The sequence below is a fragment of the Helicoverpa armigera genome, chromosome 1 (assembly GCF_030705265.1).
Source record: "Helicoverpa armigera isolate CAAS_96S chromosome 1, ASM3070526v1, whole genome shotgun sequence".
NCBI classification, from domain to species: domain Eukaryota; kingdom Metazoa; phylum Arthropoda; class Insecta; order Lepidoptera; family Noctuidae; genus Helicoverpa; species Helicoverpa armigera.
Genome location: NC_087120.1, coordinates 2,950,510 through 2,967,500, shown reverse-complemented (window position 1 = coordinate 2,967,500; position 16,991 = coordinate 2,950,510). Strand labels below are relative to the sequence as shown.

Here is a 16,991-nt window from a genome sequence, read left to right as displayed (position 1 = left end):
CCGAGCGCATAGAGATTCCCGAACATTCATCTTCATTATTCGGTTTTGCCGCCCAAAGTGCCGAATGACGCCGGCCCGCATATGCGTATAGCAACCCTTAAATACATAGTAAATTTCTTTTCAGGAGGTTGCTTCAAGCGTTATCTTGATATCGGTGCCGAGGTGTACAATGAGCGAGGTTGCCGAACCATGAATCCTCTCAGGGGTAAGAGCTTCGCGTCCAGCAGATTCAGTGCGTTAGAAAAATCTATGCACTATATGACTGAGGGCTGCGTGTCGAGCCCTCACGCTTCACTGACACCCTTCAGCAGAGCTATCACCCTGTATGCTAGATATCACGTATGTGTGTGTGTCGGTGACTACTGTAACCAGAGCGGAGCTTTATGTCCTAATTATATTTATTCACTATTTTTAGCATCATCATTAAGAATATTTATGTAACTACTATCAATAATAAGAAGCAAAAACAAGTCTCGATCAAGCTGTTACATATATCACTTCAATGACAACAACCAAAAGTGGCTGCGCAACTCTATTTTCAAAAGTCCTAGCAAAGTAAAGGGTTATCATTTCTTAACAACATAAACACCATTTACTTAACATTTCTTTCTTTCCATACCCACCCAAAAAAAGTGAATAAATATTCTGTACGACACCTGTTTAGCAGTTTTGAAGATTTGGATTTGTTCAGCTACTTTTGTAGCTAACTGTGCGTTGAATGTGACGACATAGAGGAATGTATCATGAGATAGCTAGCGTTATTTTATATGTAAAACGAATGTTAATTATAATATTAAGATTCGTATCCGAAATTCTTTGCACTATCTGTGTTTATGGGGTACCTTGCTGCGGGTGTTTTGTACAACAATTTGTGTGAGAGGTACCCATTCGTAGAGACTTTCAGGCATACCCTTACCAGAAGATCAGTAAGGAAGGACACATAGTTTAGATGATTCCTTTCTTTTCGTAAGTATCTCACTTCGGCGATGGGTGTATAGCCCAGTCAATATTAGACATTAAAAATATAATGCTGTTCAAATAACTTTAATTCGCACGGAGCTGAATGCTGGTCCAGACCTTTGGCTCTGTTTCCAAAACAGAAAGTTTTGTTTTAAACCTATGAATTGTCAATAAATATGCAGATTACGTCAAACTTTACCTTGTACCCGTAATTCATAGATTCAAAATTTTTGAATTAAAGCCATTAAAATATGTGAAAATATTTTTTTTTAAAGAATAGGGCGATCCAGCGTCTTCCGGCAACCTTTATAAGGTCGTCTGTCCACCTTGTTGTCGGACGTCCTACGCTGCGCTTGCTAGTCCGTGGTCTCCACTCCAGCACTTTTTGACCCCATCGGCCATCTGCTCTGCGAGCAATATGACCTGCCTATTGCCACTTAAATCTGCTAATCCGGTTGGCTATATCGGTGACTTTAATTCGTCGACGGATCTCCTCATTTCGGATTCGATCACGTAGAGAAACACTGAGCATAGCCCTCTCCATAGTTCGTTGAGCGACGTTGAGTTTTGAGATGAGGCCGATAGTGAGAGACCACGTTTCGGTGCCGTAAGTCATCACTGGTAACACACATTGGTTGAAGACTTTCGTTTTGAGGCACTGAGGTATGTCAGACGAAAAAACATTGGGCAGTTTCCAGAACGCTGCCCAGCCGAGTTGGATTCGGTAGTTGACCTCTTTCTTGAAGTTGGATCTGCCTAATTGGACTACTTGCCCTAGCTAACTCATACATGGTTAGGTAAATCTTTGACCTAACGTACCTATATATATATATCAATGGAAAACATTTTCTATGTCATTATCTCTTGCATCGGAGAAAAAATGTATCCAAATTGAAAAAATATATTGCTCGTTTTGTAGGTAATTTGATGATCTACAATTTCGGTCCCTTTGACATTATTGATAAAACTTCCTGTTTTCGAAAAAAGGAAAAATGACAAAGCCTTGACCTCTGATGGACACTTCTGATATTTTATTTATAATGGTGAGCTCCAGGTCTCCACCAAAATTCAGCTCTTTTTATGATGTCAAGAGTCTTATTGATTGGGTTAGTAAAAAGTGTTTTTTTATTCCTTGTGATAGAATATTTTGTATAGTCCGTTTCACACTGGACTGTTATTCAGAGGTTTAATAAATTATGTGACTAAAATGAGGAGTTTATATTTTTAATTGAGTTATTTAACGGATGAGCTCGTGGGTAAATCAAACCCTGGTGGATCGATCGAGGAACGCATGGCGCTTTCGGTCCGTGAATGGGCGAGCATTTTGTCAGTACGAGTTCGGAAGCCACGATAAAATTTTAAGTACCGGCTGCCATTTGTACATCTTTGGTAGTCGTTACGAGCAGTCGGAAGCAAAAAGGTCTAACAAAGCGTCTTGCCAAGGAGTTACCCGCGTAACTTGTTTGTGGAGGTTAGATAAGCAGTCGCTGTATGTAAAACACTAGTACTCTGCTGCGTCCAGTTTGACTGAAAACTGACTCTAGCTTAGTTGGGTAAAATCTGGGCAGATGATGATGAATTTAGCTGTTTAATAATGCTATCAATATTATCGCGTTAGTGCAGTTAGTATTTGCACACCCAGTTTTGATAGCTGATCCTTACGTATGATGAGTCCATCTTTCAGTGTATTATGATGAGGGCATAGGGCTAGGCACCAATAAACCAGGAATTATTCCAAAACAAGGTTTAACAAGTTTCTTAGCAAATCTTCAAAATTTAAATTTAGAATACACTCACACGCATGCTTGGCTCGCATCGTATTTTTTTGCAAAAGAGTATACCTACTTGCGCGCGATAAATGCCTACCACTCGCTGGGCTACCGGTAGCCCCACGCGGCTCAGGGCTTTCAACAGTCACACGCGCCGCGCGCGCTCCAATATTATTATTTTTATTTCGTAGCATGTTATGCTGTTGGTTTTTATGAGGTTTTTTAAGCTACCTCACAAACTGATGGATTATTTTGAGTTGTGTTGGTTTAATGGCGACTATTGTAAGATTTCGAAATATTTTATATGTATGAACTTATCTAGTAATTCAATTTTTTTAAAAAATAAATTAATACTTATCTACTTTATGATTTTAACAACAGAGATCATTAGGTACTTATTTTACTTTAGATACCTGCTTAGTTATATAAACTGTATTGTGAGTTTTGTAGCTCAAAACACATCTCGAGTGTAAGTAGGTATAGTTCTGGTCCAACTTAATGACGACTCGGAACATAACGCGTGTCGCTACGCAGAAACCAATTTTAGGTAGGTATGTATCAACACTCGACGGAGTTGTTATGTTTTGTTATTCGAGCACAAGTGCCATATGGGGTATGGCACTTGTGCTCGAAAAATAGTTGGAAACCGCCTTTGATTTTGACGAAAGCATTACTTAAGTACTTACCTATGCTTATATATTAGGTAATATTTAGTAATATGTACCCATACTCCATTTAGTAGGCAATATATAGTTAAAAACTCAGTTATAAAAAAAGGCTATCTTAAAATAAGCGTAACTTCTTTTTCCAACTTAAATATTAATAAATTGTAAGAAGCAACCCTAAGCACGGCCACGGCACGGTTGCGGTCACTGAAGCCCGGTTTCCACCGCGAGCGGAACGGACCCATTAATGACTTCGTTAAACTCGCAAACGCAAACTGCATACTTGTATTTCCACCAACAAATAGTCGGACGGAAAGAGCCGAGCGTGTAGAAAGAGTAGGAATGAGCTCGCTCAGTTCAACTCGCAATTACAATTTACATAGTAGCGTTTCCACACAGAAAGTGGTGAGCGGGGCGGATTGAGCGAGTAAAAAGAAATTGAAAAGAGTCCGCTGCGCAAGGCCTGCACCGACTAGTTCTGAACGGACTCGCTCGCTGTCTGCCTAAATTCCCCTTTTAATTTACACACAGCAGGCACAGCCAAAATCTTCTTTGCGTGCTTTTTTTCTGTATACATAATCACTGTCATCGCTCGATTCCGTGTCACTCGATAACATCGCAAAAATACGACCACACACAACCAGCTCAAAACTTCAACTGAACTCGTTCTCTGTGGAAATTATCGATTCGTTTTTCATTTCTCATTTTCCGTTCAGCTCAGTCCGCTCATTTCTCTATCTGAGTTTCATTTTGCAGTGGAAATCAAATGACCAACTCTTCGTTGGTGGAAACGCAAACCTCTTTCATTAATAAAACATCGGTAAAAAAACTTTTAAGTTAAACGGTTTTATCTTATGTGCACTGAAAACTAGAAAATAAAAAAACTGTTACTTACCTATAAACCTACATAGGCGGTCCCGGTCATATTAGACTAAAATAAAAACGTGGGGGCCCTCTGAAATCCTACCTATGGCAAAGCATATCTTTATCTTTATACTTTGGTAGATCGTGAGCTCGGCGTTCGCTGGTGAAGCCGCTACGGCTGATTATTGATTGTCAAAATCTCCAGTTACGATTATAGTAAGTAGAAATCCACACCTATTATACCTCTAGAAGAAAGTATTACAGCAATAGTTAGGTAATGGGCCCCACGTTTTTATTTTAGTCTAATATGACCGGGACCGCCTATGTAGGTTTATAGGTAAGTAACAGTTTTTTTATTTTCTAGTTTTCAGTGCACATAAGATAAAACCGTTTAACTTAAAAGTTTTTTTACCGATGTTTTATTTTCTAGTTTTTAGTATTTAATGAAAATGCCTACCGAATATTCCTCATTCTATATATGGGTCAGCAGCGGTTTAGGGAGTGCCAGACTCTTACTGACTAAAAACCGTTGTGTTTCGTCGTAGGCCTTTTATATATCAAGACCACGGTAACTCTTTCGAACAATCCCCCAGCCCAGGCAGGCCTTGGCCCTGTTGGGCCCCGCTGGGGTTGCTGACAGTATTCTACTTGAGTAGCCCTTTCATTTGATACCCATATTGAGGTGGTTGTGGAAAAAATATGTAATCCGCCATTTTGTACCGGCGGCCATCTTGGATTTACAATGTTATTGATATTAGTATATTGTATTGTCATCAGAATTAAAGGTGTGTACCAAATTTCAGATCAATCTGACAACAGCAAGGTACTTAAATTTGAATTACTAAATTTGACCCAAGAATAATAAATAAAACAAACAGGGTAAGCTAAATAAAACCGTTTAATAAAAAGGAGTCCGTTCCGCCTAACCATTTTCCGCACATTACCCTTTCGCAGTGGAAACCGGGCTTGAACTGTGCGCTATCGCATTGGAATAACAATCAAGCGCTCGAGCTTTTAAGGTTCATTTTATAACGCAGCTAGGAATTTGTAGGTAGTTGGGGAACTTGTAGGTGCTTATAACAATAGGTATGGACTTTTTTGTATGGAGTGATTTATCTGTTACGTAGTAACTATTATATAATCTGTACATAATCCATCTTAGGAATAAGCTATACCCGGGAAACTGCGGAACCCTACATCGAACGCGGCGCGACCCGCTCTTGGCCGGTTTAGATAAAAAACACAGTTATAAAAAATTCAACTAACTGCACAAAATTATTGCTTAAAATTTAACAGAAATAATTTTAGGTCAACAAAGTAGGTATACCCGAATTTATTGCCACCTGCAACCTTCGCAATGACGTGCCTTCGCATAATAAACAAAATACATCGACAATGACACACAAATTAACAAATACATAGAACAACACAACATAATAGCAGAAGAACAACAGAAAGGAAGCAGACGGGGCCATATGGGATGCAAGGAACAATTAATTATTGATTCTATATTTCACAAACAAATAAATAAGAAATACTTAGTAGGAATGGTTTTGTGACAACATATAGCCCAAGAGCCAGTGACTGCCAGACTTTCGTTATTTTATAAAGGCTGAAACTTTGTGTGCATCGTACATCGACCTTACAGCGCGTATGAACGAAATACTACTACGAAGTTTGAGTGACGGTTGCTTGCACTGTTACAGCCTTTTTATCGTCCCACTGTTGGGCACAGGCCTCCTCTCACACGGAGAAGGATTAAGCGTTAATCACCACGCTTGCTCAATGCGGGTTGGTGATTTCAGACTTTATAGTCCAGGTTTCCTCGAGATGTTTTCCTTCACCTTTTTATCAGCCATTCATCAACGGCCTTTTCGTCTATTGCAGACGATTTATGTGGTTTTGTCTGTGATACAACGCCTTTCGTGACTGAACAGACCGATACGAGAGCGACATCTATCAGCCATTGGTGTCTAAGATTTACCTAGAAAGTACATACAAACTTAGAAAAGTTGCATTGGTACTTGCCTGTCCTGGAATCGAACCCACACCTTCATACTCGAGAGGTTGGTTCTTTACCCACTAGGCCACCACGACAATTCTTGCTTGCACACACAATATTTAATAATAAGCCTTTATAACATAATGAAGGTCTGGCAGCCGCTAGCTCTCGATCTAGTAGCATTTTTTTATAAGCCTTTTTGCCTATTGCCAACATAATTGTGTAGAATTCATTATTAAGTTTGTAGCATGCAACTAATTGTATTAACATTGTAAGTAATAATTTCATCATTCCGTTACTATTCTTAATTTCTCCTATCTGATTTGATTTCGGCGTGGCCTTGTGACACAGAGGCCTTCTCCAGCTCTTTCCATTTTACTCTTGTGTGAGTTAATCTATGCCATAGTGTACCCGCATTCCTTTTTATGTCACCAGACTAACGTTTTCTTTGTCTTCCACGTTTCCTTTTTGTTTGAAATCTAGGGTTCCATTCCGTATTGTCTTTCGTCCATTTATTCCTACTGTTTCTCATCATGTGGCCTGCCCATCTCCACTGAAGTTTTTTGGTTTTGACTACGACCTCTTCTAGTTTCGTGATTTGGCTTAAATCTATAGCTCTCTTTCTGTCTTTTATGGTGTAGTCCAGCATACGCCTCTCCATGACTCTTTGGCACGTGGTCAGTTTTTGGCTTTGTTTCTGTGTGTCGGCCCAGGTCTGACATCCATAAGTGAGGATTGGTAATATGCATGCGTTATACACTTTCCTTTTCATTGCAATAGTGTATTGTTTACTTTTTAGCACTTCTCTGAGAGACCAGAACCGTTTACAGGCATCGGCTATCCGCCTTTCTATTTCTGTATCCACATGGTTATTGAAGGCAATAAATTGGCCTAGATATACCTATACAGGAATGAATAAAATTGTCAACTTATAATTAAATAAGTTTTATAGATACGTATATTTTAATTTTGTTGTTTTTAGGATAAAAAAGAACAGTTATTGATAGAGAAAGATGTTTATTTTGTAACCGATTGTACGGTCACAGTCGTCATAGTAGGCACGGCGGCAACGCGAAACCAGTTTACTGACGCGAGCGCTGCTCCAAGCGCGTAATAATAGTTGGTATCCATAATTTGCTGATTTTAGGGCGGATAAAAAAATGAAAAAAACTTTTTTACTGATAATGCAGATATGTTAATGATTCTCGACCACCAGTTTCGTTTTTTGCACTTGCGAAAACAGTCTTTGAAGACTGTTTTCAAAACATTTGAGAAATCTGGGTTCACTTCTTTAGAACGAACAATCGTATTGATTTTGTAAATTTAAGAGATTTTAGAGGTTCGGCGGGTTAAAAAAGGAAGGGAAGCGGCTTGGTACTAGTAACATAATGAAAAAAGCTAGTGTATGTCTGGCAGGAGCTGGATGCGAGTAGCCGAAAATCGATCTCAGTGGCGTGCACTTGGAGAGGCCTATGTCCAGCAGTGGACTGCGATAGGCTGATGATGATGATGATGATGATGATGTCTGCTTTCGAAATCCGGGACTGCAAGACACGTAATTCCGGGACATTCCCGGATTTCCCAGCCATCTAGCAACCCTAATGAGGGCTGAAACTGCAAGCTTGTGTAACAATCAACCAAAATGCCTTCTTTAGGGCGTATTGTTTTGTTCAATGTTTGGATAAGACCATTAAACTTGGGCTCATCTGTTGAACCAGAAGCTTTTGCCTCAATATTTGAATACGTAAATGATATGGCTAGGCTATAATGGCGCATCCACACATGCCCGGCGGCACGGACGGCGGCATGGCCGGCGGCCGTGCCGCCGGCATTTGCCGCATCTCAGCCGCGGCACGCGCGGCTTTTGGTTTCATGTTTTAGTAAGCGGGCGGCCTGCATTCAGCGGCAAGGCGGTCTGTAAGCCGGCGGGATGTGTGGATGCGCCATTATGCTATAGGCTTCCCTCATTCCCTCAAAATGTAGTACATCAAACGACAATTTCCATTGAAAACCTTTGCATTAGTTTATCTGACAGCCGCATTCATAATAGATCCTTATCGGTCTTATAAAGTGACGTGCAAAGACTACAATATATCAATATATACACTTAGGTGACGTGGTGTATGCCACGTCAGTTTTAAACGGATTATATTTTTTATAATGTTTACAAATATTTTATCTCACCTTTATTTTGAGTTATTTTATTTTTTTAGTGTATTGTCTTATATTGACGGCTCATTACTTTCACGTGTTAAGAACCCTGTGGAACATGTGTCTGGCACCACTATATCCTACATTCTGCCAAAGAACGTATACAGATACGAGCCTTACAGAGGTAACTATGTATTGTTTTAAGTTTCATATGTTCATGATGCACAGATATTTTGCTCATTTATCTGCTGAGGACTGCAGCTTCCCCTAGTGGCACCACGTCTCCTTGCTTTAAGGACTTCAAAAATATAAAAAGGTTACCGATCGGTGTGAGATTGACACTCTCAGGGGTCTCAGGGTCCCACTGCGACAGACGAAGTGGCTCTTTTGTTTAAAAGTGGTTTTCCATGTACCTGAACACGGGACAATAGATTTCCTGGGCATTCTAATTATATTGATACACAATCATGACTTAACCACGATAAACTGGTATAAAGGTACGATGCCTTCTTCTTTACCCTAAGTTTCGGCTGAGTTGTACTGAGCTGTACGGACCGTGATCACGTCAAGGATCAAAGGTAAGGCCTGTCCCCCGTCACCCGCGCTTGGATGTATGATTTATTTTAACACGCTTATATTAACTTCTCTTGTAACAGTTGTAACTATGTATGTAAGAAAATCTTGGAATCTTAATTTGACCCACTTTCCGGTCTTTGATTAGAATAAAATTTTGCACACGCTCTGAGTTCTGATGACAATACATGACTAGCGTTTTTTTTACCAGCACCTACAATTATTTCATTTATTTATGTAGTTAGTTAAAAATAGTAATTTGTGTATACGAGTTTGTTCACAGGGCACAGAACGTTATGGAAACCTACCAGCACGACGAAATCAGAACCAGAAAGTGCATTGCCTTCCCAAACGAAACCTTCAACGAAAAAAAGACAACAACATGAAGAGCATTCATCACGCCATCCCATATATGTTCCTACAAAAAAGTCTTATTGGCACAATTTTTATGATCACGAGGAGGCTTGGCCACAAGTAGTACTAGCTTTATCTAGTACCAAAACAACGACAACCCAGAAAAAAATAAAAAAAACTTTTGCAAGTCTATTTCCCCCGCTTAACATAACCATACAAAAAAAATCTGTTGATCTGAATGATAGCGATGAGGACGAAGATGATGAACAGATATTGAATAATAATGATGTAGGCATGAACTGGATTCCTCTTAATTTTGAGACTACCGGTGACAGCGCACACTTGGAACAAGAAGACAATATAGAAACAGATGAGTTTGGAGATAATCCACAATCAACTTTAAGGACATACACTGTGTTAATGAGTGATTTTGATTATTTTATTCACACCATTCCAACGAGTAGAGAAGTTGTGAATAAAAAAAGTATTTTTATGACGCCCGGAATACTTAGAGAGAAACATAATAGTAGTAGTACTACTACTACAAGTAATACCACTACTATTAGTACTACCACTGCTACTACAAAACGAACGACTACTCAACCACCATCTGTCCATTGCTATCAATGTGGATTGAACGTAACAGAAATTCCAAACGTACCAACTTGTTACCACATTTTTGAACACCCAGATCGCAAATATTATCATTTAAGAAAAAAATACATGGTATTTTGTGAGATAAAAAAATCTATCAAGCGTAAAGGAACCCCTAAATTTGACCCGTCTCCAGATAAATTCTTCAAAGGTAATATGGCTCATTTTTTCAGATATCCTGTCTTTTATGTATTACTTGTTCAAACAGAAGGAAATCCGTCAACCGCGCGTATTGCAGGAAACCCTACCATTGAACGTACTTTTGGAGAAATATGCTACTGCATTAAATAACTTTTTAATTAAAGGCAACCATTAAGAGTAACCTAAGCCATCCTGGATTAGACCATAAGCAATTGCTTAGGGCAATAAGTCTAGGGCACCTAGTGATCGAGTGTTTTCATCTTGAGTTCAAATATGTACAAAAAGTCGCACTTGCTTCGGTAGCGCTTTCAGAAGCTATGTCCCCTTGCTTGTGAATTTGCCAGCCAACAAAAAGTTATACACCTATGTTCGGACTACATTATTTTTAATCTTTTTGTTATTTTTTGAATCCTAAAAAATAACAAAATGTTACGGCAGCTCCGCTCGCATTTTCTGTCTCGTGACTGATTTTCTGAGACACTAGCTAGACGAATGAAATGCTCGCTTTACTCGCTCTTTCAAAATACACATATGCGCGTGTTTTTGTATTTACTTAGTAACAAAATGTTGTGCTCACGCATTTGTTTACTGAACTATAGATAGGTACAGTCAGCACCAAAAGTCGGTGAACAGAATCAACATGACAAAACACCTGTTCACAATAAAATGCCATAAGTTATAGTCGCAACTAGGAAACAAAATGGACTGTACACCAGAAACTTACAAAAGTCGTTAATATATATATATAATCTTTATTTATCAGACAATACACAGTCCATTTTGTTAGTAAAAACACAACTTAAATTTATTGTTAGTAGTTAAACATATTACACCAATTTACCCTCACGCTATACTCACTACCAACTTCACAAAATGCCTAAAGATAGGAGAGTACAGATTCTCCGCCACTGTTTTTAAGATGCTGTTGTTACTAGCCCGAATCCTAGTTATTATTGATGCCGTTTTTTTTCTTATTAAGGCGTAAAAGTCATCGGTTCGATTTTCCGCAAACATTTCCGACGCACTACAGAAGCGGGGTAATCCCAACATCATCCTAAAAATATTATTATATTGGACACGCAGGGCGTCCAGCGATCTTTTGGTACAGCTGATCCATAGACCCCCCGTGTACAGACCTTGACAGTACGCTTTAAACAGCGTAATTTTAACCTGATCGGTACAACGGTGAAATCTACGTGCCAACATATTACCTCGGACCGCCAGCGCCCTACGCTCCCTTTCAACGTCTGCATTATCTTTAAGGTCGTCTGTAAGTATATGCCCGAGATATCTGAAGCTATTTGTTCTTTTTATGTTCATGCCATTCATGGTAAAAATGGGTATCTGATCAGGGCATTTACCAGCGGCCCTAAAAATCATGTACTCACATTTTTTCGCATTATACACGAGACCATGCTTAGCTGCATAGCTCTCGCAGACTTTCAGCATTGATGCAATAGAACCTGGAGTCGGGCCCAGCAGCACCATATCGTCTGCATAGCTGATGCTGTTGATGTTTACACCACCAACCGAACAGCCAACACGCATGCTACTGAGCTCGTCTATGAGGTCATTTATATAGGCATTAAAAAGCCTAGGAGACGTTAGCCCTCCCTGCCTTACACCGCATTCTAACCTATATGTATTAGATAATTTGTTAGACCACTTTACATTATTTGTTTGGTTAGCATACCAATACTGCAATAGCCTAAGGAGCTCGTTTGGCACATTCCTGTCCCCCAGCTTTCTCCAAAGCACATCATATGACACAAGGTCGAAGGCTTTGGAGAGATCCAGGAAACAGGCATATACCGGAGTTTTGCGGTCTGTGTAATACTGAACAGTATTCTTGAGAGCCAATATTGCAGTTTCAGTTGAAAGTTTGGGTTGAAAACCAAACTGAGCGTCGTGAAGTTGTAGGTGATGTTTTAAACATGAGTCAAGTAAACTGTCCAGTATTTTAGCCGCAGTAGTAGCAAGAGAAATTGGGCGGTAATTTCCCTTATCAGATATATCTCCTGTTCTGTTCTTAATTATTGGCACGACAATAGTTTTCATTAGGTCGGTTGGTAGATACGAGTGACTAATGCACAAATTAAATAACAAAGAGAGGACTCTGGGTAGATGAAAACCTGCATATTTGAAATGTTCGATGCTGAGTCCATCATGACCAGGAGATTTACCTCTGTTCATGTTTTTGATAACAGATCTTATTTGTTTGGGTGTAAAGTACAAAAGGTTGTTTCCTGATACATGATCTGACTCAGCATCAAACGCCGTCACTGAGGGACCTAGAGGAAAGAGGACGAATTGGAATTTTTGGCGTCAAGGATCTCAACTTTTCTCAGTAAATACAAAACGGATCAAAATACAACTTGGTTACCTGAAAGTTCATGATATGAACCTTATTTTGTTAGACGTAGAAACATGATTAGGTAACTTTTATAACAGAGAAAAATATATCAAACATACCTCTTTTTAAAAAGAGATTCACATATTATGGGCAAACGGGACCGATTTAAGCCTCTTAACTTTTTTAGTAGTTGAGTATATACATACTCTTTAAAATTGTAGAAGGAATTTTTTTCAAATTATTCTTTCTAAATAATAAAATTACAAAACCATTTTGCCGCTTACGACTTTTAGTTATAAGCTAGCGCGCGTATTGTTATCCTCGCCCCGCTCAGACGCTCCGACCCCTTTTGGCGCCTTAGATGCGCGTGCCGGTTATGGAATTATTGTTGACCAATTCGACGCCTTAAACACGAGTATTTCAAAAGTATCTGTGCACTAGTATTCCTAAAGTCGCTGTACACCATCAATCCAAATGTCGCTGAACATCATTGTATCAAAAGTCACTAAACAGCAGTAAATACAAAATTAGGTTAACAAAGTGTATTTTTAATGTTGCCGTGTGTTAATCTACTTTTGACGCTTATGTTGTTCAGCTACTTTTGGGACAGTACTTGCTTGGCTAGCAATTGTACAAAATTCAAATATAGAATACACTCTCACGCATGCTTGGCTAACCCTTTTGATGCTAGAAACATACTACAATCATTAAAACCCTTTGAAATACACGTAAAGTCCTTAAAACTAAGATTTCGCATAGGTGCCCGCTTTTTTTGCAAAAGAGTGTATTTCCAAAATAATTATTAAAATTATTGAAATAGATACTAACGAGTTACCATACATTAGTAAGGTCAAGCAAGTACTGTCCCAAAAGTAGCTGAACAACATAAGCGTCAAAAGTAGATTAACACACGGCAACATTAAAAATACACTTTGTTAACCTAATTTTGTATTTACTGCTGTTTAGTGACTTTTGATACAATGATGTTCAGCGACATTTGGATTGATGGTGTACAGCGACTTTAGGAATACTAGTGCACAGATACTTTTGAAATACTCGTGTTTAACGACTTTTGTAAGTTTCTGGTGTACAGTCCATTTTGTTTCCTAGTTGCGACTATAACTTATGGCATTTTATTGTGAACAGGTGTTTTGTCATGTTGATTCTGTTCATCGACTTTTGGTGCTGACTGTACAATTTGAGAATATAGTTTTCGCGACAGCAGGATCTAAAAGAAATTGTGAATTTCTTTTCAGGAGGTTGCTTCAAGCGTTATCTTGATATCGGTGCCGAGGTGTACAATGAGCGAGGTTGCCGAACCATGAATCCTCTCAGGGGTAAGAGCTTCGCGTCCAGCAGATTCAGTGCGTTAGAAAAATCTATGCACTATATGACTGAGGGCTGCGTGTCGAGCCCTCACGCTTCACTGACACCCTTCAGCAGAGCTATCACCCTGTATGCTAGATATCACGTATGTGTGTGTGTCGGTGACTACTGTAACCAGAGCGGAGCTTTATGTCCTAATTATATTTATTCACTATTTTTAGCATCATCATTAAGAATATTTATGTAACTACTATCAATAATAAGAAGCAAAAACAAGTCTCGATCAAGCTGTTACATATATCACTTCAATGACAACAACCAAAAGTGGCTGCGCAACTCTATTTTCAAAAGTCCTAGCAAAGTAAAGGGTTATCATTTCTTAACAACATAAACACCATTTACTTAACATTTCTTTCTTTCCATACCCACCCAAAAAAAGTGGATAAATATTCTGTACGACACCTGTTTAGCAGTTTTGAAGATTTGGTTTTGTTCAGCTACTTTTGTAGCTAACTGTGCGTTGAATGTGACGACATAGAGGAATGTATCATGAGATAGCTAGCGTTATTTTATATGTAAAACGAATGTTAATTATAATATTAAGATTCGTATCCGAAATTCTTTGCACTATCTGTGTTTATGGGGTACCTTGCTGCGGGTGTTTTGTACAACAATTTGTGTGAGAGGTACCCATTCGTAGAGACTTTCAGGCATACCCTTACCAGAAGATCAGTAAGGAAGGACACATAGTTTAGATGATTCCTTTCTTTTCGTAAGTATCTCACTTCGGCGATGGGTGTATAGCCCAGTCAATATTAGACATTAAAAATATAATGCCAAACTTTAATTCGCACGGAGCTGAATGCTGGTCCAGACCTTTGGCTCTGTTTCGAAAACAGAAAGTTTTGTTTTAAACCTATGAATTGTCAATAAATATGCAGATTACGTCAAACTTTACCTTGTACCCGTTATTCATGGATTCATGTTTTTTTTAAATTAAAGCCATTAAAATATGTGAAAATAAAATTTTTGAAAGGGTAGAGTACCCCATCGGCCATCTGCTCTGCGAGCAATATGGCCTGTCCATTCCCAGTTCAATCTGCTAATCCGGTGGGCTACATCGGTGACATTAGTTCGTCTACGGATCTCCTCATTTTGGATTCGATCACGTAGAGAAACACCGAGCATAGCTCTCTCCATAGTTCGTTGAGCGACGTTGAGCTTTGAGATGAGGCCGATAGTGAGAGACCACGTTTCGGAGCCGTAAGTCATCACTGGTAACACACATGGTTTGAAGACTTTCGTCTTGAGGCACTGAGGTATGTCGGACGAAAAGACATTGCGCAGTTTCCAGAACGCTGCCCAGCCGAGTTGGATTCGGTAGTTGACCTCTTTCTTGAAGTTGTATCTGCCTAATTGGACTACTTGCCCTAGCTAACTCATACATGGTTAGAAAAATCTTTGACCTAACGTACCTACACGTACGTAAAAGGTGTTGATTTGCATTTGTGCCATACGTCAGGAGGAGGACATAAAATACGTAAATAATCGATTGGAATTACAGTAGACGGGAAATAGCTAATATACACTGCTTTTTTTGTCATTGTAATGTCGTAGTATTTCAGAAGTAATCCAATTTTATGAATGAAATTTATGAATAATCGTTGCGTATGCTTTGTGTTTGCGTTTGTGTGAGGGCGCAGCATGGTTTTAAGGCCAGTAGCACACGCGCCAAGTTTAAATACGGCCAGATGACATTGACGGAATTCCGAAAAAAAAAATTACGTACCAATTTTTTTGTTGATTTGGGTTGAAAATCATTAGCATAATTACGTCCTTGAATATGGCACGGATGCAAATCAATCGTCGCATCGGAGAAAAAATATATCCAAATTGAAAAAATATATTGCTCGTTTTGTAGATAATTTAATGATCTACAATTTCGGTCCCTTTGACATTATTGATAAAACTTCTTGTTTTCGAAAAAAGGAAAAATGCCAAAGCCTTGACCTCTGATGGATACTTCTGATATTTTATTTATAATGGTGAGCAAGGTCTCCACCAAAATTCAGCTCTTTTTATGATGTCAAGAGTCTTATTGATTGGGTTAATAAAAAGTGTTTTTTTATTCCTTGTGTTAGAATATTTTGTATAGTCCGTTTCACACTTGACTGTTATTCAGAGGTTTAATAAATCATGTGACTAAAATGAGGAGTTTATATTTTTTAGTTATTTAACGGAAGAGCTCGTGGGTAAATCAAACCCTGGTGGATCGATCGAGGAACGCATGGCGCTTTCAGTCCGTGAATGGGCGAGCATTTTGTCAGTACGAGTTCGGAAGCCACGATAACATTTTAAGTACCGGCTGCCATTTGAACATCTTTGGCAGTCGTTACGAGCAGTCGGAAGCAAAATGGTCTAACAAAGCGTCTTGCCAAGGAGTTACCCGCGTAACTTGTTTGTGGAGGTTAGATAAGCAGTCGCTGTATGTAAAACACTAGTACTCTGCTGCGTGCAGTTTGACTGAAAACTGACTCTAGCTTAGTTTCGTAAATTCTGGGCAGATGATGATGAATTTAGCTATTTAATAATGCTATCAATATTATCGCGTTAGTGCCAAATCCAGTTTTGATACGTATGATGAGTCTATTTTTCAGTGTATTATGAAGAGGGCTAGGCACCAATAATTTCTAGATAATATAAATCAAGATGGTGGCTTACGTTATTCACTTGTACAAAGTTATGTTGGCCTATGTTGGGCCTGCTGGGTATGTTTAAATACGGTAATAATGCCGATATTTCAGTATTGTTCACAAAGTTAACTGCTAAACTTAAGGGTGCATGTACACGGTGCAAGTAGCAGGAGCAAGTTAACATATGCAAGTGACAAGTGACAAGAGCAAGCGGGCGGGTATTGTGCTTTGTTACATGCGCGAATCGCTGGATCCGCACGTTTTTAAAAATGCATGTAGCCTGGGCATGTGCCTCATCATGTGCCAGCTGCTTGCACTGTGTAAATCCATCCTTACTTAGGTATAACATCACATAATTCTTTGATCGATCCATTTTCGGCCGTGCTAATTGGCTGTCTTAGCAGTTTCCATACAAATCAAAGTCCAAATTTCTAGCATAGAGTCATTCAAAAATGAGATATCCTCCAAACTCAAAATTAGGGTTAG

The 16,991-nt window shown here is 39.0% G+C and overlaps 2 protein-coding genes across 2 annotated transcripts in view; both read left to right on the top strand.

Annotated features, from left to right (window-relative positions):
• LOC110379471 (uncharacterized) overlaps window positions 1-1,198 on the top strand; it is a 5,903-nt gene extending 4,705 nt beyond the window's left edge. The window contains exon 4 of the mRNA XM_064036832.1: window positions 125-1,198. Within this exon, the coding sequence (XP_063892902.1) occupies window positions 125-441 (317 nt within the window). The 3' untranslated portion in view covers window positions 442-1,198. The remainder of the gene's footprint in view (window positions 1-124) is intronic.
• A 6,903-nt stretch (window positions 1,199-8,101) lies between these two features.
• LOC135118011 (uncharacterized) lies at window positions 8,102-16,952 on the top strand. The gene is made up of 3 exons (XM_064038813.1): window positions 8,102-8,595; window positions 9,268-10,143; window positions 13,743-16,952. The coding sequence occupies exons 1-3, from the start codon at window positions 8,421-8,423 to the stop codon at window positions 14,057-14,059; spliced, it is 1,368 nt and encodes a 455-aa protein (XP_063894883.1). The 5' UTR covers window positions 8,102-8,420; the 3' UTR covers window positions 14,060-16,952.
• The last annotated feature ends 39 nt before the right edge of the window (window positions 16,953-16,991 follow it).

Coding starts and splice junctions, on each gene's coding strand:
- LOC135118011 (XM_064038813.1), top strand. CDS start 8,421: ATGTTTACAAATATTTTATCTCACCTTTATTTTGAGTTATTTTATTTT. Junction 8,596..9,267: donor CAGATACGAGCCTTACAGAG/GTAACTATGTAT, acceptor GTTTGTTCACAG/GGCACAGAACGTTATGGAAA. Junction 10,144..13,742: donor TCCAGATAAATTCTTCAAAG/GTAATATGGCTC, acceptor ATTTCTTTTCAG/GAGGTTGCTTCAAGCGTTAT.